This window comes from Eleutherodactylus coqui, chromosome 7, assembly GCF_035609145.1.
Source record: "Eleutherodactylus coqui strain aEleCoq1 chromosome 7, aEleCoq1.hap1, whole genome shotgun sequence".
NCBI classification, from domain to species: domain Eukaryota; kingdom Metazoa; phylum Chordata; class Amphibia; order Anura; family Eleutherodactylidae; genus Eleutherodactylus; species Eleutherodactylus coqui.
Genome location: NC_089843.1, coordinates 34,273,967 through 34,297,713, shown reverse-complemented (window position 1 = coordinate 34,297,713; position 23,747 = coordinate 34,273,967). Strand labels below are relative to the sequence as shown.

At 45.9% G+C, this 23,747-nt stretch overlaps 1 protein-coding gene across 2 annotated transcripts in view; it reads left to right on the top strand.

Moving 5' to 3' along the window:
• The window catches only part of SLC4A11 (solute carrier family 4 member 11), a 169,344-nt gene that overhangs the window by 126,229 nt on the left and 19,368 nt on the right, over positions 1–23,747 (top strand). For both annotated transcript variants that reach the window (XM_066572917.1, XM_066572916.1), the window contains exons 11-16: positions 7,458–7,571; positions 7,719–7,851; positions 10,642–10,715; positions 14,210–14,459; positions 15,270–15,376; positions 23,340–23,508. In XM_066572917.1, the coding sequence (XP_066429014.1) occupies positions 7,458–7,571; positions 7,719–7,851; positions 10,642–10,715; positions 14,210–14,459; positions 15,270–15,376; positions 23,340–23,508 (847 nt within the window). The remainder of the gene's footprint in view (positions 1–7,457; positions 7,572–7,718; positions 7,852–10,641; positions 10,716–14,209; positions 14,460–15,269; positions 15,377–23,339; positions 23,509–23,747) is intronic.

Below are 23,747 nucleotides of genomic sequence, written 5' to 3'. Positions count from 1 at the left end.
GTAGGGGGGGCAAGTGGGCATCTGGTGGGGTAATGTTTTAAATCTGCATATTATGTTTAACCTTTTATATACTTGACAGTATTTACATTGTAATTAAATGAAAGATGCCTTCTACTCCAGTCACATCCAGAGCTGCATTTGGAACCATGCTGGCTTCCTGTTGGCACCTCATGACTGCCCCCTGCTGGCAGTGTCCCTTGTGGTTTTACACACTTACATTTAATATATTAGAACCCTTCACGCTTTGTTCACACAGCCTTATTATAGCGAATGCTGCTTGTTTAGTGCCGAAATCTGTATGACTTATTCACATTTCTGGCCTTAAGGCCTCGTCCTCGCCCCCCCCCCCCCCCCCCCTCCGTGACTTATTCACATTTCTGGCCTTAAGGCCTCGTTAACGCAGGCTACAAAATCATCACTGTGTTTTGTAGCCTGAAAGAACCCATTGGAAACCACAGGCATAATTGTGGATGCAGCTTTGGCTGTGAATAGAGTAGAAGACATTGTGAAATTCAGTTGGCACATAAAGCAATTTTCAGCGTTTTTCAGGTATGACCATAGATTGTTAGAGTAGTCATCGAGCATTAGACTATAATGTACCGTATGATTATGATGTAAAATGGACCACTTAAGATTGCGTACAAATGTATTCCCCTTACTGGAAGCAAGGGACAATGGGAGCCTCATGCAGCTGCATATCCAACACTGCCCCCATTGGGGAAGGTCAGCAGATGCATTGTACAGCTGTATATTGATCACTGCCCCTAGTGGTGATGAAGGTCAGTAGCAGCCATGTACAGCTGTATAGTATATGGATCCCTGGCCCTAGTGCTAGTGGAGGTCAGTAGCAGCCATATGTAGCTGTATATGGATCACTGCCTCTGCTGGTGGCGGAGGTCGGTAGCAGCCTTATACAGTATGGATCACTGCTCCTTGTGATAGTGGAGGTCAGTAGCAGCCTTATACAGTATGGATCACTGCTCCTAGTGATGGTGGAGGGCAGTAGCAGCCTTATACAGTATGGATCACTGCCCCTAGTGGTGGTGGTGGTCAGTAGCAGCCATATGTAGCTGTATATGGATCACTGCCTCTGCTGGTGGCGGAGGTCGGTAGCAGCCTTATACAGTATGGATCACTGCTCCTTGTGATAGTGGAGGTCAGTAGCAGCCTTATACAGTATGGATCACTGCTCCTAGTGATGGTGGAGGGCAGTAGCAGCCTTATACAGTATGGATCACTGCTCCTAGTGATGGTGGAGGGCAGTAGCAGCCTTATACAGTATGGATCACTGCCGCTAGTGGTGGTGGAGGGCAGTAGCAGCCTTATACAGTATGGATCACTGCCCCTAGTGGTGGTGGAGGTCAGTAGCAGCCTTATACAGTATGGATCACTGCTCCTTGTGATAGTGGAGGGCAGTAGCAGCCTTATACAGTATGGATCACTGCTCCTAGTGATGGTGGAGGGCAGTAGCAGCCTTATACAGTATGGATCACTGCCCCTAGTGGTGGTGGAGGTCAGTATAGCAGCCTTATACAACATGTATCACTGCCCCTAGTGGTAGTGGGTCAGTAGCAGCCATGTACAGCTGTATAGTATATGGATCCTTGACCCTAGTGCTGGTGGAGGTCAGTAGCAACCATATGTAGCTGTATATGGATCACTGCCTCTGCTGGTGGCGGAGGTCGGTAGCAGCCTTGTACAGTATGGATCACTGCCCCTAGTGGTGGTGGAGGTCAGTATAGCAGCCTTATACGACATGTATCACTGCCCCTAGGGGTGGTGGGTCAGTAGCAGCCATGTACTGCTGTATATGGATCCCTGACCCTAGTGCTGGTGGAGGTCAGTAGCAGCCATGTGTAGCTTTATATGGATCACTGCTCCTACTGGTGGCGGAGGTCAGTAGCAGCCTTATACACTATGGATCACTGCCCCTAGTGGTGGTGGAGGTCAGTAGCAGCCTTATACACTATGGCGCACTGCCCCTAGTGGTGGTCAGTAGCAGCCATGTGTAGCTTTATATGGATCACTGCTTCTACTGGTGGCGGAGGTCAGTAGCAGCCTTATACACTATGGATCACTGCCCCTAGTGGTGGTGGAGGTCAGTAGCAGCCTTATACACTATGGCGCACTGCCCCTAGTGGAGGTCAGTAGCAGCCTTATACACTATGGAGCACTGCCCCTAGTGGAGGTCAGTAGCAGCCTTATACACTGTGGAGCACTGCCCCTAGTGGTGGTCAGTAGCAGCCTTATACACTATGGAGCACTGCCCCTAGTGGTGGTCAGTAGCAGCCTTATACACTATGGAGCACTGCCCCTAGTGGTGGTCAGTAACAGCCTTATACACTATGGAGCACTGCCCCTAGTGCTGGTCAGTAGCAGCCTTATACACTATGGAGCACTGCCCCTAGTAGTGGTCAGTAACAGCCTTATACACTATGGAGCACTGCCCCTAGTAGTGGTCAGTAACAGCCTTATACACTATGGAGCACTGCCCCTAGTGGTGGTCAGTAGCAGCCTTATACACTGTGGAGCACTGCCCCTAGTGCTGGTCAGTAGTAGCCTTATACACTATGGAGCACTGCCCCTAGTGGTGGTCAGTAGCAGCCTTATACACTATGGAGCACTGCCCCTAGTGGTGGTCAGTAGCAGCCTTATACAGTATGGATCACTGCCCCTAGTGGTGGTGGAGGTCAGTAGCAGCCTTATACAGTATGGATCACTGCTCCTTGTGATAGTGGAGGGCAGTAGCAGCCTTATACAGTATGGATCACTGCTCCTAGTGATGGTGGAGGGCAGTAGCAGCCTTATACAGTATGGATCACTGCCCCTAGTGGTGGTGGAGGTCAGTATAGCAGCCTTATACAACATGTATCACTGCCCCTAGTGGTAGTGGGTCAGTAGCAGCCATGTACAGCTGTATAGTATATGGATCCTTGACCCTAGTGCTGGTGGAGGTCAGTAGCAACCATATGTAGCTGTATATGGATCACTGCCTCTGCTGGTGGCGGAGGTCGGTAGCAGCCTTGTACAGTATGGATCACTGCCCCTAGTGGTGGTGGAGGTCAGTATAGCAGCCTTATACGACATGTATCACTGCCCCTAGGGGTGGTGGGTCAGTAGCAGCCATGTACTGCTGTATATGGATCCCTGACCCTAGTGCTGGTGGAGGTCAGTAGCAGCCATGTGTAGCTTTATATGGATCACTGCTCCTACTGGTGGCGGAGGTCAGTAGCAGCCTTATACACTATGGCGCACTGCCCCTAGTGGTGGTCAGTAGCAGCCATGTGTAGCTTTATATGGATCACTGCTTCTACTGGTGGCGGAGGTCAGTAGCAGCCTTATACACTATGGATCACTGCCCCTAGTGGTGGTGGAGGTCAGTAGCAGCCTTATACACTATGGCGCACTGCCCCTAGTGGAGGTCAGTAGCAGCCTTATACACTATGGAGCACTGCCCCTAGTGGAGGTCAGTAGCAGCCTTATACACTGTGGAGCACTGCCCCTAGTGGTGGTCAGTAGCAGCCTTATACACTATGGAGCACTGCCCCTAGTGGTGGTCAGTAGCAGCCTTATACACTATGGAGCACTGCCCCTAGTGGTGGTCAGTAACAGCCTTATACACTATGGAGCACTGCCCCTAGTGCTGGTCAGTAGCAGCCTTATACACTATGGAGCACTGCCCCTAGTAGTGGTCAGTAACAGCCTTATACACTATGGAGCACTGCCCCTAGTAGTGGTCAGTAACAGCCTTATACACTATGGAGCACTGCCCCTAGTGGTGGTCAGTAGCAGCCTTATACACTGTGGAGCACTGCCCCTAGTGCTGGTCAGTAGTAGCCTTATACACTATGGAGCACTGCCCCTAGTGGTGGTCAGTAGCAGCCTTATACACTATGGAGCACTGCCCCTAGTGGTGGTCAGTAGCAGCCTTATACACTATGGAGCACTGCTCCTAGTGGTGGTCAGTAGCAGCCTTATACACTATGGAGCACTACCCCTAGTGGTGGACAGTAACAGCCCTAAACACTATGGAACACTGCCCCTAGTAGTGGTCAGTAGCAGCCTTATACACTATGGAGCACTGCCCCTAGTGGTGGTCAGTAGCAGCCTTATACACTATGGAGCACTGCCCCTAGTGCTGGTCAGTAGCAGCCTTATACACTATGGAGCACTGCCCCTAGTAGTGGTCAGTAACAGCCTTATACACTATGGAGCACTGCCCCTAGTGGTGGTCAGTAGCAGCCTTATACACTGTGGAGCACTGCCCCTAGTGCTGGTCAGTAGTAGCCTTATACACTATGGAGCACTGCCCCTAGTGGTGGTCAGTAGCAGCCTTATACACTATGGAGCACTGCCCCTAGTAGTGGTCAGTAACAGCCTTATACACTATGGCGCACTGCCCCTAGTGGTGGTCAGTAACAGCCTTATACACTATGGAGCACTGCCCCTAGTGGTGGTCAGTAACAGCCTTATACACTATGGAGCACTGCCCCTAGTGGTGGTCAGTAGTAGCCTTATACACTATGGAGCACTGCCCCTAGTGATGGTCAGTAGTAGCCTTATACACTATGGAGCACTGCCCCTAGTGATGGTGGTGGTCAGTAGTAGCCTTATACACTATGGAGCACTGCCCCTAGTGATGGTGGTGGTCAGTAGTAGCCTTATACACTATGGAGCACTGTCCCTAGTGATGGTGGTGGTCAGTAGTAGCCTTATACACTATGGAGCACTGTCCCTAGTGATGGTGGTGGTCAGTAGTAGCCTTATACACTATGGAGCACTACCCCTAGTGGTGGTCAGTAGCAGCCTTATACACTATGGAGCACTGCCCCTAGTGGTGGTCAGTAGCAGCCTTATACACTATGGAGCACTGCCCCTAGTGGTGGTCAGTAGCAGCCTTATACACTATGGAGCACTGCCCCTAGTGATGGTGGGGGTCAGTAGTAGCCTTATACACTATGGAGCACTGCCCCTAGTGGTGGTCAGTAGCAGCCTTATACACTATGGAGCACTGCTCCTAGTGGTGGTCAGTAGCAGCCTTATACACTATGGAGCACTACCCCTAGTGGTGGACAGTAACAGCCCTAAACACTATGGAACACTGCCCCTAGTAGTGGTCAGTAGCAGCCTTATACACTATGGAGCACTGCCCCTAGTGGTGGTCAGTAGCAGCCTTATACACTATGGAGCACTGCCCCTAGTGGTGGTCAGTAACAGCCTTATACACTATGGAGCACTGCCCCTAGTGCTGGTCAGTAGCAGCCTTATACACTATGGAGCACTGCCCCTAGTAGTGGTCAGTAACAGCCTTATACACTATGGAGCACTGCCCCTAGTAGTGGTCAGTAAAAGCCTTATACACTATGGAGCACTGCCCCTAGTGGTGGTCAGTAGCAGCCTTATACACTGTGGAGCACTGCCCCTAGTGCTGGTCAGTAGTAGCCTTATACACTATGGAGCACTGCCCCTAGTGGTGGTCAGTAGTAGCCTTATACACTATGGAGCACTGCCCCTAGTGATGGTGGTGGTCAGTAGTAGCCTTATACACTATGGAGCACTGCCCCTAGTGGTGGTCAGTAGTAGCCTTATGCACTATGGAGCACTGCCCCTAGTGGTGGTCAGTAGCAGCCTTATACACTATGGAGCACTGCCCCTAGTGGTGGTCAGTAACAGCCTTATACACTATGGAACACTGCCCCTAGTAGTGGTCAGTAACAGCCTTATACACTATGGAGCACTGCCCCTAGTGGTGGTCAGTAACAGCCTTATACACTATGGAGCACTGCCCCTAGTGGTGGTCAGTAGTAGCCTTATACACTATGGAGCACTGCCCCTAGTGGTGGTCAGTAACAGCCTTATACACTATGGAACACTGCCCCTAGTAGTGGTCAGTAACAGCCTTATACACTATGGAGCACTGCCCCTAGTGGTGGTCAGTAACAGCCTTATACACTATGGAGCACTGCCCCTAGTGGTGGTCAGTAGTAGCCTTATACACTATGGAGCACTGCCCCTAGTGGTGGTCAGTAGTAGCCTTATACACTATGGATCACTGCCCCTAGTGATGGTGGTGGTCAGTAGTAGCTTTATACACTATGGAGCACTGCCCCTAGTGATGGTGGTGGTCAGTAGTAGCCTTATACACTATGGAGCACTGCCCCTAGTGGTGGTCAGTAGCAGCCTTATACACTATGGAGCACTGCCCCTAGTGGTGGTCAGTAGCAGCCTTATACACTATGGAGCACTGCCCCTAGTGATGGTGGTGATCAGTAGCCGTCTTATACACTATGGAGCACTGCCCCTAGTGGTGGTCAGTAGCCGTCTTATACACTATGGAGCACTGCCCCTAGTGGTGGTCAGTAGCCGTCTTATACACTATGGAGCACTGCCCCTAGTGGTGGTGGAGGAAGTCTGCTTAAAGTTTAGTCCCATTTGACTGTTGAGTTTGCAGCTAGATTGTATGTTGCCACCAGAGATGGGGCCACCTCCTCACAACCTCCTCACAACCTCCTCACAACCTCCTCACAACCTCCTCACAACCTCCTCACAACCTCCTCACAACCTCTTCACAACCTCTTCACAACCTCTTCACAACCTCTTCACAACCTCTTCACAACCTCTTCACAACCTCTTCACAACCTCTTCACAACCTCTTCACAACCTCTTCACAACCTCTTCACAACCTCTTCACAACCTCTTCACAACCTCTTCACAACCTCTTCACAACCTCTTCACAACCTCTTCACAACCTCTTCACAACCTCTTCACAACCTCTTCACAACCTCTTCACAACCTCTTCACAACCTCTTCACAACCTCTTCACAACCTCTTCACAACCTCCTCACAACCTCCTCACAACCTCCTCACAACCTCCTCACAACCTCCTCACAACCTCCTCACAACCTCCTCACAACCTCCTCACAACCTCCTCATTGACCTCCTCGTTCTTAGTCACGTATGTAGTAGGACAACCCAAGTAAGTAAGTCAGTCCTTCTCAGACCACCATGGTGATGCCAGTATGGCTGGCGCGTCACCACTACAACCACCCACTGGCTGTCTTGTTCACAGGTCCAGTACACCGCCTCTTTTGTAAGTCCCCTGTAGTCACCGACATGAGATGGGCAGCACTTCCGTTTTCCACAATGTCGCTCATTTTGTACAAAGTCTCAGACTTGTTTTTTATGACACCTCCCCCATCCACCATCCTCCAAATTGTGGCATACCTTACCCCCAGTTCAGGATTCAGCGAGTCCAGGTTCTATGTACCATCAGCATGCGTTGGGCAGAATCCTCCCCCCTGCGGGTACCGGAGGACACATTTCTTGCTTCTGTGATCTCTCACTGAGAAATGATTTTGGTTTTTCTTGGGTTTCCTATTTTGGATATATGTATTTTTTGCATCAGTGCCTTGTTGCATCTTACGTAAACTCAACACTACTTCCCCCTCTCGTTGCAGACGTGCAGAAGACTATTGTTGGTCAGTGCATTGGGGGTGTGATATATGCACTCTTTTCTGGGCAGCCTCTAGTGGTGTTGCTGACGACTGCCCCCTTGGCGTTATATATCAATGGTAAGTATGCGGACATCCCTTCTGCCAGCATCGTGTCCTCTATGGTTCTTTATCAGGTCTAGCGTTTCATGGCCTGGTGAGGTTCTCAGGGTGACCGGATGCTCATGTTCTATGGACTGTATATACCCCTGTCTCCTCTCCCTGCAGTTATCCGTGGCATCTGTGATGACTACGACATGGACTTTAAAGCTTTCTATGCCTGGACGGGGCTGTGGAATAGCTGCTTCCTTGTCCTCTATTCCCTCTTCAACTGTAGCCTGCTCATGAAGCTCTTCAAGAGGTGAGCCCACCGCCCTCATCCTGCGGGGACTGGAATGTGTGTTATGGAGGATTCACAAGGCCCAGCTGAGGGCTTCTCCAAGACATTACCATGTTTAATAGATGGGTCCAGCTCACTTCAGTAAGACTTGTCTGTGCAACTGAGGAGTAGTACAGGAGAAGTAATGTATGTACACAGTGACTCCACCAGCAGAATAGTGAGTGCAGCTCTGGAGTATAACACAGGATGTAACTCAGGATCAGTACAGGATAAGTAATGTATGTACACAGTGACTCCACCAGCAGAATAGTGAGTGCAGCTCTGGAGTATAATACAGGATGTAATTCAGGAGCAGTACAGGATTAGTAATGTATGTACACAGTGACTCCAACAGCAGAATAGTGAGTGCAGCTCTGGAGTATAATACAGGATAAGTAATGTATGGACACAGTGACTCCACCAGCAGAATAGTGAGTGCAGCTCTGGAGTATAATACAGGATGTAACTCAGGATCAGTACAGGATAAGTAATGTATGTACACAGTGACTCCACCAGCAGAATAGTGAGTGCAGCTCTGGAGTATAATATAGGATAAGTAATGTATGGACACAGTGACTCCACCAGCAGAATAGTGAGTGCAGCTCTGGAGTATAATACAGGATGTAACTCAGGATCAGTACAGGATAAGTAATGTATGTACACAGTGACTCCACCAGCAGAATAGTGAGTGCAGCTCTGGAGTATAATACAGGATGTAACTCAGGATCAGTACAGGATAAGTAATGTATGGACACAGTGACATCACCAGTAGAATAGTGAGTGCAGCTCTGAAGCATAATACAGGATGTAACTCAGGATCAGTACAGGATCAGTAATGTATGTACACAGTGACTCCAACAGCAGAATAGTGAGTGCAGCTCTGGAGTATAATACAGGATGGAACTCAGAATCAGTACAGGATAAGTAATGTATGTACACAGTGACTCCACCAGCAGAATAGTGAGTGCAGCTCTGGAGTATAATACCTATATAACTCAGGATCAGTACAGGATCAGTAATGTATGTACACAGTGACTCCACCAGCAGAATAGTGAGTGCAGCTCTAGAGTATAATACAGGATGGAACTCCGAATCAGTACAGGATAAGTAATGTATGTACACAGTGACTCCACCAGAATAGTGAGTGCAGCTCTAGAGTATAATACAGGATGTAACTCAGGATCAGTAATGTATGTACACAGTGACTCCACCAGCAGAATAGTGAGTGCAGCTCTGGAGTATAATACAGGATGGAACTCAGAATCAGTACAGGATCAGTAATGTATGTACACAGTGACTCCACCAGCAGAATAGTGAGTGCAGCTCTAGAGTATAATACAGGATGGAACTCCGAATCCGTACAGGATAAGTAATGTATGTACACAGTGACTCCACCAGCAGAATAGTGAGTGCAACTCTAGAGTATAATACAGGATGGAACTCAGAATCAGTACAGGATAAGTAATGTATGTACACAGTGACTCCAACAGCAGAATAGTGAGTGCAGCTCTAGAGTATAATACAGGATGTAACTCAGGATCAGTACAGGATAAGTAATGTATGTACACAGTGACTCCACCAGCAGAATAGGGAGTGCAGCTCTGGAGTATAATACAGGATGGAACTCCGGATCAGTACAGGATAAGTAATGTATGTACACAGTGACCCCATCAGCAGAACCGTTAGTGCAGTTCTGGGGTATAATACAGGATGTAACTCAGGATCAGTACAGGATAAGTAATTTATGTACACAGTGACTCCACCAGCAGAATAGTGAGTGCAGCTCTGGAGTATAATACAGAAAAGTAATGCTTTGTATGCACACAGTGACTTGACCCTTTGTGAAGATTGATTTTATATATATATATATATATGTATATATATATATATATATATATATATATGTATATATATATATATATATATATGTATATATATATATATGCAATACTCTAGAGCTGCACTCACTATATATACCGTAAATTGCAGATTAAGCTCTGCTGCATAGTTATTTATATGTATTTAGTAACATTGCAAGTAGTGAAGGCGGTAGCCATACGTAGCGTTCCCTGAATTGTATGGACAATTAGTGCCCCCTACATAACAAAGCAGACTTGTATGCACATTTCGTGCCCCCCTCTTCCCTCCCCCTACATAACACAGCGGGCTTGTATGCACATTTCGTGTCCCCCCCCCCCCTATAACACAGCGGGCTTGTATGCACATTTCGTGTCCCCCCCCTATAACACAGCGGGCTTGTATGCACATTTCGTGTCCCCCCCCCCCCCTATAACACAGCGGGCTTGTATGCACATTTCGTGTGTCCCCCTATAACACAGCGGGCTTGTATGCACATTTTGTGTCCCCCTATAACAGCGGGCTTGTATGCACATTTTGTGTCCCCCTATAACACAGTGGGCTTGTATGCACATTTCGTGTCCCCCTATAACACAGCGGGCTTGTATGCACATTTCGTGTCCCCCTATAACACAGCGGGCTTGTATGCACATTTTGTGTCCCCCTATAACACAGCGGGCTTGTATGCACATTTTGTGTCCCCCCTATAACACAGCGGCCTTGTATGCACATTTTGTGTCCCCCCTATAACACAGCGGGCTTGTATGCACATTTTGTGTCCCCCTATAACACAGCGGGCTTGTATGCACATTTTGTGTCCCCCTATAACACAGCGGGCTTGTATGCACATTTTGTGTCCCCCTATAACACAGCGGGCTTGTATGCACCAGCTACACTCTTGTTTGTCTTTCTCAGGTCCACAGAAGAGATCATCGCACTCTTTATCTCCATAACATTTGTGCTGGATGCGCTGAAAGGGATCATAAAAAGTAAGTTGTGCGTCGCTGCGTATTTATAATGCTTTCACCCCGCCGGCTGTCGCACCTCTGGATGCCTTATGTGGGAGCCATCCAATGGCGGGCCGGGCTATTATAAGGCATCCCTGTAAATGTTGGGGTAAATACCACGTGATCTGGGTGTCGGGTAACTTGTAGGAGGGTGATTGGGTCCGTAGGACATTGCAGCATCTCTTTCTGCCTTTTTTACAAGGAGCTGACAGCTAATCTAGTCATATGACCTGGAGGTCAGGCCAGCAGGGGGAGCCGTGACATTTTATAGATCCCTATCAGAGGTTCTAGTCTTAAAGGAAGGAGTCCCTGGAGTCTTGTTTTCATCAGTTATGCAGTGGCATGTGATCTATTGCTCCCTGTTGTCAGCGTAAGTGTGGTGTCGTGTGCTGGTAAGGGTTAAACCCTTTTTTCTATGGTCGAGGGGCTTTCCGCACCCCCGGATCTATGCTTCTATGGTCCTTGAATGGACATTACATGGCAGCCTCTCTATAAAGGAAGCTGCAGAGAAGTCCTCTTAAAATAACAGCGCAGGTCAGAAGTTTCCACGTTGGTTAGCACATCTGTGCCGCGCCGCCGCTGGTTGTGGGAAGGGGGCGACAGCTGCAGGAAGCTGCACACATCTGCATCAGAGGTCACTGCACATACAGCAGACATCTCTCCCATCACACCTGCTCTCCTCCAGCCATCCTCACCGCTCTCCATCAAACGCTATCAGCTCTCATCACATAGAGGAAAAAACACAAGGAAACGCGTTGCTCCCAGAGCCCATTGTCTATTACAGATGTGGACAACACCAAACCTCCCCGTAGTCCACCTATGTCATCGTTCTCCCCGCCAAACACCTCTGACCCATGTCTACCACTCCACTATCAGCGCGTTTCAGTCACTGCTGCCAGGAGTGCTGTCACTTCGAAGTGTCATCGCTTTTTCCACCTCTGCTCACAACACAGCTGTCCCCTCCAAGTAGGAACTTGGTTGCCATCAGATGTTATCTGTGTTCATCACGTATGAGGGAAAAAACAAGGAAACGCGCCAGTGCAGGCCCATTGTCTTTATAGATGTGGATGATGGTAGATCTCCTCTTCATTCACCAATGTCCCAGTTCATCCTCGCTTCGCCCATCGCTGTTCTAGGTCCACCGAATCGTTATCTGCTCCTTTTAGTCCTTCAGATAGTGGTCTTCCCAAATCCTCAGCACGTTTTGGTCTGTCCTTCCATCGGAGCGGTCAGATCACTTCCGTCTGTACTTGGGGGAACGCGGTCGCCTCAGTTTATCAACGCACTTCTATCACTGCTTCAGTAGTCACTTGTAGATACGTAACCTCTAATTACTGAGCATTATAGTCCATCTGAGATTACGATGTTACAATGCTTTCGATATCAGATCAGTGGGGGTCCACCAATCAGAAGCCAGTCAGCAGTTTGAAGAGGCCCATCCCCTTTATTTGTTACCTGGTCTGAGAGCAGCTTAGTCCCACTTAGGTGAACAGGATGGAGCTGTAGACCAGCCACCACTGCTACAGTGTCTTTCTGAAAATAAGACACTGTCTTATATTAATTTTTGCCTCAAAAGAGGCACAGTGTCTTATTCTCAGGGGGGTCTTATACTCACCTGGTCTGCGGCGTCCCAATGCCTCACGATGGTCTTCAGCGGCACTGCGGCAAACAGGATTCTCCTCTCTGTCTGCCATCTCAGCTTCTTCTGGCGACGGGGCTTTGAATACCCCACCTCCAGCAAAGTGAGCGCTGTGATTGGCTCATCAAGCGCCAGCAGCCAATCACAGCCGGTGCTCGATGAGCCAATCACAGCCATTCAGTGATGTCATTCACTAAGTGGCTGTGATTGCCTCATCGAGCGCTGGCTGTGGATTGGCTAATCGAGCGCCAGCAGCCAATCATAGTGTTCGCTTTGCTGGAGGTGGGATATTCAAAGCCCCGTCGCCAGAAGAAGCTGAGATGGCAGATGGGGAGGACACTGCTGTTTGCTGTAGCGCCGCCGGAGACCATCTGGACGCCGTGGATCAGGTGAGTATTGTTTTTTTGTTGTTTTTTAATGCATGTTAGCTAGGTCTTCTTTTTGGGGTAGGCCTTATATTTCAAGCCTCCCCTGAAAACTGGAGTAGGTCTTATTATCAGGGTAGGACCTATTTTCGGTGAACGGTATATAATGTACCGTGGAGAGGCCATGATGTTCACAGCTGACCGGTCAGTGTCCCAAGTGGCGGATCCCCACCAATCTGATGATCATGGCTTATCCTGAGGATGGGTTGTCAGTATCTTCTGGTTTTTTTACACGGATTGAATTCTCAACCCAATGCAACGAGTGCCATCAGCACTTATGCCGCTCTGTGCTCTTACACGGGCCGGGGACTATCTTATGCGGTCATCTAGTGTTCGGCCCTATAGGCCAGCTGTTCATACAGGGTGGCGCCGAGCAGAGCATGATTCATGTTCTCCAATAAATGTGTTGACTAGTTTTGTGTTATTATTCTTAGTCATCAGATTGTTGACCCATTTACACTGTCCAATCGTAAAACATCCTGCCAATCGTCCTGTGTAAAAGGACCGTTAGTCCCGGAAAATTTTCTTTTTTTTGTTCTTTTAATAAAGTGACTCTCTGGTCCTGGGGAAACATAGATGGCCGCACCACTGCTCGGACTGTGCATTCCTTGACATCATTAGTCTAGGACACGACGCCGGCTTTGATTAGCCAGTGCTGACCAGTCATAGCAGCATGTAGAGTCTTTGACTACACTGTGCATAGTATGAGAAGAGATGTCTGTCCAGGACCAGAGGGTCACTTTAAAGGAACATGGTCACCAGGGAATGGCTCCATAAACTAATTTAGGGTGCGGTCTCGGGGAGCGGCTTTGGGGAGGGGTGTTTTATACTCACCTGCTAACCAGTCTCCACAGTCTTAAAGCTTGTGTGTGCACTGTCCCATATACTTGGATAGCAGGGTGTGCTCATAGCAGTCTGAAGAAGCGTAGAGTATGAAACGCGCACACCAGCCCCCCATCACCCCCCGAAACGGCACCATAACTTAGTTTATGGCGTTATTCCATGGTGACCGTGTCCCTTTAACACACTCTTAATTCCCCCCCTTCCCACACACTGCAGGTCAGGGATCTTCTTACATTATGCACCCGTTCTTCGTTCCAGCGGTCTGTGATGTCACCCCTGACCCGATGCCGTTGGGTATATAAGGCTAGGGGCAGCTACTTCTAGCCCGGTATACGGGATGTCGCTGGCTGCTGTGTGTTCTTCCAGGCAGCTCGGTTTCCGGGTTCTTCTTCTTGTTGAATGGATGCAGAAATAATGGAAGGAACGGCAGCCATATTCAGCAGCCCTGGAGCCATCATTTAGTCACAAGGTCACCCCGGCTACCTCCATCCTACATTCAGAGCCATACTTGTCAGGCTGCCGTAGATCATCTCCATATGACTACTTTTTTTTTTTTTTATTTCTTACAGTTTTCAAGAAGTATTACTTGGAAGCCCCTGGCTCTCATCCATATTATCATAAGGAGTCTTCAGAGTCCTTCCCCAATGTCACCTTGTCTCCCGACACCTTATTCAACTCCACCTTGAACAGCTCCATCCTGCATGGTCAGAGCCCGGATCACGAGGATACGCAGCATGGGAAGGAGTCGGCCGTCCTCAGCCTGATGCTGATGTTTGGGACCTTGTGGCTGGGTCACACACTGTACCAGTTCAAGAAGAGGTAAGGTGCCGCCGCACCACACAGCATGCTCTAGAGGTTATGGGGGCTTTCCTATAAAACATGCATTGCCTATGGACAGTATGGGTGATAAATGCTCCCGGGGGTCTGAAGACTGCTGTTCCCAAGCCCCTCAATGAGTAGAGCAGTACTGCACATACATGACCGCTGCTCCAGTCACCGTCTATAAGGGTAGCCAATCACAAAGCTTCAGTGTGGCTACCAGTCTCCTAGAAGTGGCAGGAGCAGTGGTCAGCCATGCTCAGTACCCCTCCATTCACCCAGCCATGTGGGACCACCATCCACAACAGTCGGAGCCCCAGTGATCATCCATTTATCATCTAGTCCATGGGAAGGTCATACATGTGTTTATAACCCTTCTTAACCCCCGATTGTTAAGCTGTCGTCTTATGTCACCGAATGGAAGCATTCTTGTTCGAATTCTATAATGGACCGACCTTGTTAGGTTTGTTATTGTCTACTTCACACCCATCTCGTGCTTATATCCTGGGTAACGGGAAACTTAGAGGGCGTGCGGGAAGTAAACAGGCTCCCTACATTGTGCAGTGGCCTGGGCTGGTACTGCAGGTTGAATGCTATTGCAGTGAATGAGACTAGATGGCGGTAGGGTCATAAGGGTGCCGGTCCTGTGCTGGGGTTATGATGTAAAGGGGATGGCCATTTTTATTTTTTTTTACTATTACTCCAGATTTTAGATTTTCTTGTCCTTGTAAGAGTTCCTGGGAGTTAATATGCAAATGATCACCTGTAAATGTGTGCGATGCCAAATGATCCATTCTATCTATATTTCAGCCCCTACCTGCACTCAAGAGTTCGAGAAATGCTGTCTGATTGTGCGCTGCCGATATCTGTCCTGACCTTCTCCGTGGTGGGGTCGTACTTCTTTCAGGATATACGCAGTAAGTTGGCCGGTCAATCCTCTCTCCTATGTTGACATAACAGTAGCTGGCCCTGGGGAATGGCGGCTGCGCTGTGATCTCGTGGTGACGGCGGATTAATGTCCTAATTACAGGGGATTAAATAGCCTTTTATGCCACTTTTCATCTTCAAATAACCCGGTCCCCTGGGGCTGAATGTGCTCTGACCGCTGTACATTCAGGAACCGGGGACCAGAGCTTCCCCGAAAATACTGTAAGTGAAGCACCTGAAAAGGTCTCCAGTAGCAAGACAACTCAATGTGATCACCCCATTACACTGGGGAAGCCCATCACTGCTTCACCTTCTTAAGCCAGTGTTTCCCATCTGTTGTATTCTTCTACATAGGAGGCAGTATTATAGTAGTTATATTCTTGTACATAGGGGGCAGTATTATAGTAGTTATATTCTTGTACATAGGGGGCAGTATTATAGTAGTTATATTCTTGTACATAGGAGGCAGTTTATGGTAGTTATATTCTTGTACATAGGGGGCAGAATTATAGTAGTTATATTCTTGTATATAGGAGGCAGTTTATGGTAGTTATATTCTTGTACATAGGGGGCAGTTTATGGTAGTTATATTCTTGTACATAGGGGGCAGAATTATAGTAGTTATATTCTTGTATATAGGGGGCAGTATTATAGTAGTTATATTCTTGTACATAGGGGGCAGTATTATAGTAGTTATATTCTTGTACATAGGAGGCAGTTTATGGTAGTTATATTCTTGTACATAGGGGGCAGAATTATAGTAGTTATATTCTTGTATATAGGTGCAGTATTATAGTAGTTATATTCTTGTACATAGGGGGCAGTATTATAGTAGTTATATTCTTGTATATAGGTGCAGTATTATAGTAGTTATATTCTTGTACATAGGGGGCAGTATTATAGTAGTTATATTCTTGTACATAGGAGGCAGTTTATGGTAGTTATATTCTTGTACATAGGGGGCAGAATTATAGTAGTTATATTCTTGTATATAGGTGCAGTATTATAGTAGTTATATTCTTGTACATAGGGGGCAGTATTATAGTAGTTATATTCTTGTATATAGGTGCAGTATTATAGTAGTTATATTCTTGTACATAGGGGGCAGTATTATAGTAGTTATATTATTGTACATAGGGGGCAGTATTGTAGTAGTTATATTCTTGTACATAGGGGGCAGTATTATAGTAGTTATATTCTTGTACATAGTGGGCAGTATTATAGTAGTTATATTCTTGTACATAGGGGGCAGTATTATAGTAGTTATATTATTGTACATAGGGGGCAGTATTATAGTAGTTATATTCTTGTACATAGGGGGCAGTATTATAGTAGTTATATTCTTGTACATAGGGGGCAGTATTATAGTAGTTATATTCTTGTACATAGGGGGCAGTATTATAGTAGTTATATTCTTGTACATAGGGGGCAGTATTATAGTAGTTATATTCTAGTACATAGGGGCAGTATTATAGTAGTTATATTCTTGTACATAGGGGGCAGTATTATAGTAGTTATATTCTTGTACATAGGAGGCAGTATTATAGTAGTTATATTCTTGTACATAGGAGGCAGTATTATAGTAGTTATATTCTTGTACATAGGGGCAGTATTATAGTAGTTATATTCTTGTGCACAGGGGGCAGTATTATAGTAGTTATATTCTTGTACATAGAGGACAGTATTATAGTAGTTATATTCTTGTACATAGGGGGCAGTATTATAGCAGTTATATTCTTGTACATGGGGGCAGTATTATAGTAGTTATATTCTTGTACATGGGGGCAGTATTATAGTAGTTATATTCTTGTACATGGGGGCAGTATTATAGTAGTTATATTCTTGTACATAGGAGGCAGTATTATAGTAGTTATATTCTTGTACATAGGAGGCAGTATTATAGTAGTTATATTCTTGTACATAGGAGGCAGTATTATAGTAGTTATATTCTTGTACATAGAGGACAGTATTATAGTAGTTATATTCTTGTACATAGGGGGCAGTATTATAGTAGTTATATTCTTGTACATAGGGGGCAGTATTATAGTAGTTATATTCTTGTACATAGAGGACAGTATTATAGTAGTTATATTCTTGTACATAGGGGGCAGTATTATAGTAGTTATATTCTTGTACATAGGGGGCAGTATTATAGTAGTTATATTATTGTACATAGGGGGCAGTATTATAGTAGTTATATTCTTGTACATAGGGGGCAGTATTATAGTAGTTATATTCTTGTACATAGGGGGCAGTATTATAGTAGTTATATTCTTGTACATAGAGGACAGTATTATAGTAGTTATATTCTTGTACATAGGGGGCAGTATTATAGTAGTTATATTCTTGTACATAGGGGGCAGTATTATAGTAGTTATATTCTTGTACATAGAGGACAGTATTATAGTAGTTATATTCTTGTACATAGGGGGCAGTATTATAGTAGTTATATTCTTGTACATAGGGGGGCAGTATTATACTAGTTATATTCTTGTACATAGGGGGCAGTATTATAGTAGTTATATTCTTGTACATAGAGGACAGTATTATAGTAGTTATATTCTTGTACATAGGGGGCAGTATTATAGTAGTTATATTCTTGTACATAGGGGGCAGTATTATAGTAGTTATATTCTTGTACATAGTGGGCAGTATTATAGTAGTTATATTCTTGTACATAGGGGGCAGTATTATAGTAGTTATATTCTTGTACATAGGGGGGCAGTATTATACTAGTTATATTCTTGTACATAGGGGGCAGTATTATAGTAGTTATATTATTGTACATAGGGGGCAGTATTATAGTAGTTATATTCTTGTACATAGGGGGCAGTATTATAGTAGTTATATTCTTGTACATAGGGGGCAGTATTATAGTAGTTATAATATTGTACATAGGGGGCAGTATTATAGTAGTTATATTCTTGTACATAGGGGGCAGTATTATAGTAGTTATATTCTTGTACATAATGGGCAGTATTATAGTAGTTATATTCTTGTACATAGGGGGCAGTATTATAGTAGTTATATTCTTGTACATCGGAGGCAGTATTATAGTAGTTATATTCTTGTACATAGGGGGCAGTATTATAGTAGTTATATTCTTGTACATCGGAGGCAGTATTATAGTAGTTATATTCTTGTACTTAGGGGGCAGTATTATAGTAGTTATATTCCTGTACATAGGGGGCAGTATTATAGTAGTTATATTCTTGTACATAATGGGCAGTATTATAGTAGTTATATTCTTGTATATAGGGGGCAGTATTATAGTAGTTATATTTTTGTACATAGGGGGCAGTATTATAGTAGTTATATTCTTGTACATAGGGGGCAGTATTATAGTAGTTATATTCTTGTACATAGGGGGCAGTATTATAGTAGTTATATTCTTGTACATAGGGGGCAGTATTATAGTAGTTATATTCTTGTACATCGGAGGCAGTATTATAGTAGTTATATTCTTGTACTTAGGGGGCAGTATTATAGTAGTTATATTCCTGTACATAGGGGGCAGTATTATAGTAGTTATATTCTTGTACATAATGGGCAGTATTATAGTAGTTATATTCTTGTATATAGGGGGCAGTATTATAGTAGTTATATTTTTGTACATAGGGGGCAGTATTATAGTAGTTATATTCTTGTACATAGGGGGCAGTATTATAGTAGTTATATTCTTGTACATAGGGGGCAGTATTATAGTAGTTATATTCGTATACATAGTGGGCAGTATTATAGTAGTTATATTGTACATAGGGGACAGTATTATAGGAGTTATATTCTTGTAGATTAAAAAAATAATAAATCACTGGAACAGAGAGGTCTAGTAATTTACGCGAAAGCTCTTCACAGACAAGAACCCTAAAAATAATCTTTATTGGTTACTTGTGTTAGAAACTATGTGCTAACAAAGAACGCTGAACCCAAGGCAGGAAATCACAATGGAATAGTGATCCCCATTAGGGACAGACAAAAGTGGACCGAATAATGGAAAAAATTTCTGAAGGATTCACGAACTTTGGTTTATCGCAGTCCCTATATGTAGAATGAGGAGATAAATAGTTTGAGGTGACAAATCACAGCCACTGAGGAGCTCTTGGCTGGTCTTCCCACACATCACCTCTCCAAACAGATTCGTAGCCAGCGCCCAAGGAGAATCAAACATAATAGAAACAACAGATGTTAAGGGTTTTTATTCCAACCTCATGATGCCCAAGAAGGATTGTACAGTTAGACATTTGTGTGAAAGCTCCAACTGTCGGACAATCTGTACTGTCTGGACACTTTGTCCCGGTTCGGGTGGAGTATCAACCACTCTTAAGTCCTGCCTCTCACCATCTCAACGTCTGATCTTTCTTGGTCTGTCATGCCACACAACATGGGCCTGAGTTCCGCTCCTGCCACAGAAAGTGCATCTTCAGTGAAACGTGCGCTCCCTGCAGACCCAGTTCCCAGTGATCATTCACCGCTACATGAGAATCCTAGGACTCATGGTCTAATCCTTCAAGGCCATCCCAATCCGGAAATTTCCTTTGCAGCCTCTCTAGTGGACTCTTCTCTCTCTGGTGGGACAAATCTGAACTCTTTTAATTGCAAGCTCAGACTGCCTCACAGCTTCAACGTGATCTTTTCTGGTGGCTAGACTGCCCGCAGATCATTCGGGGCTGCTCCTTTCTTACACTATACTGCCCGGTCCTCACAACGGATGCCAGTCTACTTGGCTGGGGGGAAGTATGCTGCAGAAACTAACAGTGCAAGGCACTTGGACAGTACTGGAGTCCACTCTTTCTTTAAGTGTCTTAGAACTTCAGGCCATTCTTCTGTCACTTCAGCACTTTGCAACCCAGGTAATGGGCCTCCACCTCCAGGTCCAAACCAACAACGCGACAGCTGTCGCGTACATAACTCTCCAAGATTTTGAAATTGGCTGAAGATCACCTTCTGGCAGTTTTGGGGGTTCACATACCAGGGGTGGACAAGTCGAAGAACAGTCAAGCCATGAGTTGTGTCAGAGAATGGATAGTCTGCTAACATCTAGATTCAACCATAAACTACTTATCTACGTGTCCAGATACCCAAACCCTTAGGCTCGAACAAAGGATGCCCTAATAATTCCCTTGACTGAATTCCAGTTCCTGTATGTCTTACCTCCCTTTCTTCTTATACCTCGACTTCTTAAGAAGGTCAAGATAGAGGGCCTGACTATGATTCTCGTTGCGCCAAACTGGCCTGGTTGTGCATGGTACATGGACCTCATCGACCTACTCATCAACACTCTGTGGCCCCTTCTTCCCGGAGTAGATCTTGCCTCCCCTCTTCCACCCGAGTTTGTCCACGCTTCATTTAAGAGTGTGGTAGTAGAAGCCGTGGTCCTGCAAACCCATGGTTTTGACAAGCCTGTCATTCAAACTATGATGGAGACCAGGAAACTCTTCTCTTCCCAATTTTATCCTCTTGTTTAGAAGACGTTCTTCCTCTTGAGCAAATTATGCGACTTTCCCTCCTATGCATTTTTTGTTATCTATCTTTCCTACAAGAAGGCTTCAATATGGGGATGGGTCTTGGCTCTCCTGAAGGGTCAGGTATGTGTTTTGTCCATACTTTTTCAATGTCCTCTGGCCTCGAAGTCTGCTGATTGCACCTTTTCTACAAGGAGTCCTTCACTCCACTCCTCCATACCGTTCTCCTGTCCCTCCTGGTATTGGACGCGCTGCAAGTTCACCCCTTCGATTTATCCCAGCTCTCATGTACTGCAAAGTAGACTCTTTCATAACGATCACTTACGTCAGCAGGGTTTCTGAGTTGACTGCCTTGTCGGCCAAGCCTCCATTCTTTATCTTCCATCAAGACAAGCTGGCCCTACGATAACATACCTTCCTTATTACCTAAGGTGGTTTCTGCCTTCCTTCCGTCCCTCTACTTCGCACCTGAGGGAATCTGCTCTCCATAGACTGGACTTGCTTCGAGCCTTGAGGATTTGCCTAAGGAACTGTGATTCCAGACGGCCCGCAACGTGGCTTCACAATCTATTATCTTGCATTTGATTAGGTCCGCTGTAGTGGAGGCCTATCTCACCAAAGGCAGCTAACCTCCCTCCATGTTACTTCATACTGTACTTAGGCAGTGGGTGGCTCTTGGGCAGTAGGTGATGGTGCCTCCGCTCTATAATTATGTCAAGGCCACTACGTGGGCTTTCTGCACACCTTCTCTGAATTCTTTTGGTGCACATTTTGCATACGCTGACGCCTCTTTCGGTGGAAGGCTGTAAACTGACCGCATGTATTTCAATTTCCGTTTCCCGCTTTTGAGGGACTGCTCTGGGCCTAGGGTATGCCCCTCAATGCAACGGACAAGAAAATCAAATCTTATGGAAGCTGCTAAAATCCATCACTCGGCTTTAAAGAGCTTTTGAATGGCAATCCTGCCTAACTGTGCGTTGGGCGGCTCTAGCAGACGCTGTTTTTTTGCCCGTACGTGCTAGTAAGCATCCTTTATAGCATATGTGGTAAGTAATGTGTACTATCACTTTTTTGGTCGTGGGCCGGCATGAATTCTTATCACTCGTCACCTGTAAACGCACATCCGTAAAATCACGAGCGCCCATCTTTATTTTGTACGGTTCCATGAGAAAACTCTCAGCCAAAGCGATTTCTCAAAGTAGGCGCCCGAATATTTTTAATTGTTCTCACCAAATAACAGGAAGGGGAATCAATCTCTCCATCTCCAGATGTTCGGAATGTATGTGGCGGCTCTTTACGTTCCACATTTGGCCCTGCCTGGCCATCTCTATACACAATGGGGGCGATAGGAACTGATTCAGATCACTTTGGCAAAAAGAAGAAACCTTTCCACCCCAGGAAGACCCAGGTAGATGAGCCAAGAATTCATTCTGTCCTCTAGTGACATTAGCAATTCAATGGAAATGAATAGGTAATCGCTTCTGTTGTTCACGGTCCATCTCCAGAGTGGGGTTTTTAAAAAACCTTTTTATGACTAGTTCAGTTAAGTCGAGACATAGGAAAAAACGATTTATGATAAATAGTATATAAAGCAAGGTCACCAAGATCCTCTATACTAGTAAAAATGTGAAATAGGTTTGCATGCCTACTGAGGCTCACGCATGTAATATTGTGTATACTACTACTAGATACTATAGCGGTGTCCCGGGACACTTGGGCTCCATTGCTGGCGGGCTTTGGGATGACACGGTCTGAATTTTTTAGGGTCCTAGTTAATTTTGGCATATGAAAGAAAACTTGGAGGTCTCATGAAGGGGCCATGTGCACTACTTGGGACATTTCAGTTGGGTGTCTATTGGGGCAAAGACAGGGGCATAACATGAAGCTTTTGGGTCCCAATGCAAAATCTGTTACGAGGCCCCCAACTATAATGCTTTATTCATAGCACTGGGCTCCCTATATGGAGAAAAGGACCTTATGGGCCCTCTAAAGCTCATGGGCCCGGGTGCAACCGCATCCTCTGCATCCCCTATAGTTACGCCCCAGGGCCTAGACAAAAAATCATGTTGTATGTCCATATGAAATATGAGCCATCTCTGACTTCTTGCCCAGTGTTGACATGTTGTCTATAATGATGACCTGCTACCTGGCCACGGTTGCCAATCTCTGCCCACAGCACTGGCATAATTCTGTAAGACATGACCACCAGTCTCTGGTGATGTATGGAGAACAGGTTGGGGTTCTGTAAACTAAAGTTTGGTAACTACTGACTTGGTGGAGAAAGTCTACCGGTGATGGCCAGAATGATCTCCTCCATTCTTCACACTGCCGGCTGCATTTAGAGAGCTGAAAAATGATGAGCTCCATTTCTCTTTTGTAGATGACCCTTGAAATTCAAGTGATCTGTGTTAGGTATATATTACGGTCCAGGAGTGAAGTCTTTAGTCGTTGACCCGCGGTCATAATTCGCCTATTTTTTTTTGTTCCACAGTTGCCAAGTTTAATTACATTGAAACAGAGAGTCTGTTTGTGCTGGCGCCAATAGGGTCGCTTTCCATGGGCTCCATCACCAGCGCCATGGGCTTGGGGTTCCTTCTGTCCATGTTGTTCTTTATAGAGCAGAACATTGTGGCGTCCCTCACCAACGCACCTGAGAACAGGTAAGTCCCAGCTTGACATTCGCAGTGCATCTTTGTAAGGATTATAATCAGACCCGCCTGTTGGGTCACATTATATTGCCAATATATGTAATAGACCATAAAGCTCTTAGGCTGTACATCCAGTTTGGAATACAAGGACCTCCAGCACACCAGGGAAAATGATTTTACTCCATATGATCCCTGCACAGAGGTGCCACTCCAGTTCCCTGCCAGTCAAATATTGATGATCTGTCCGGAGG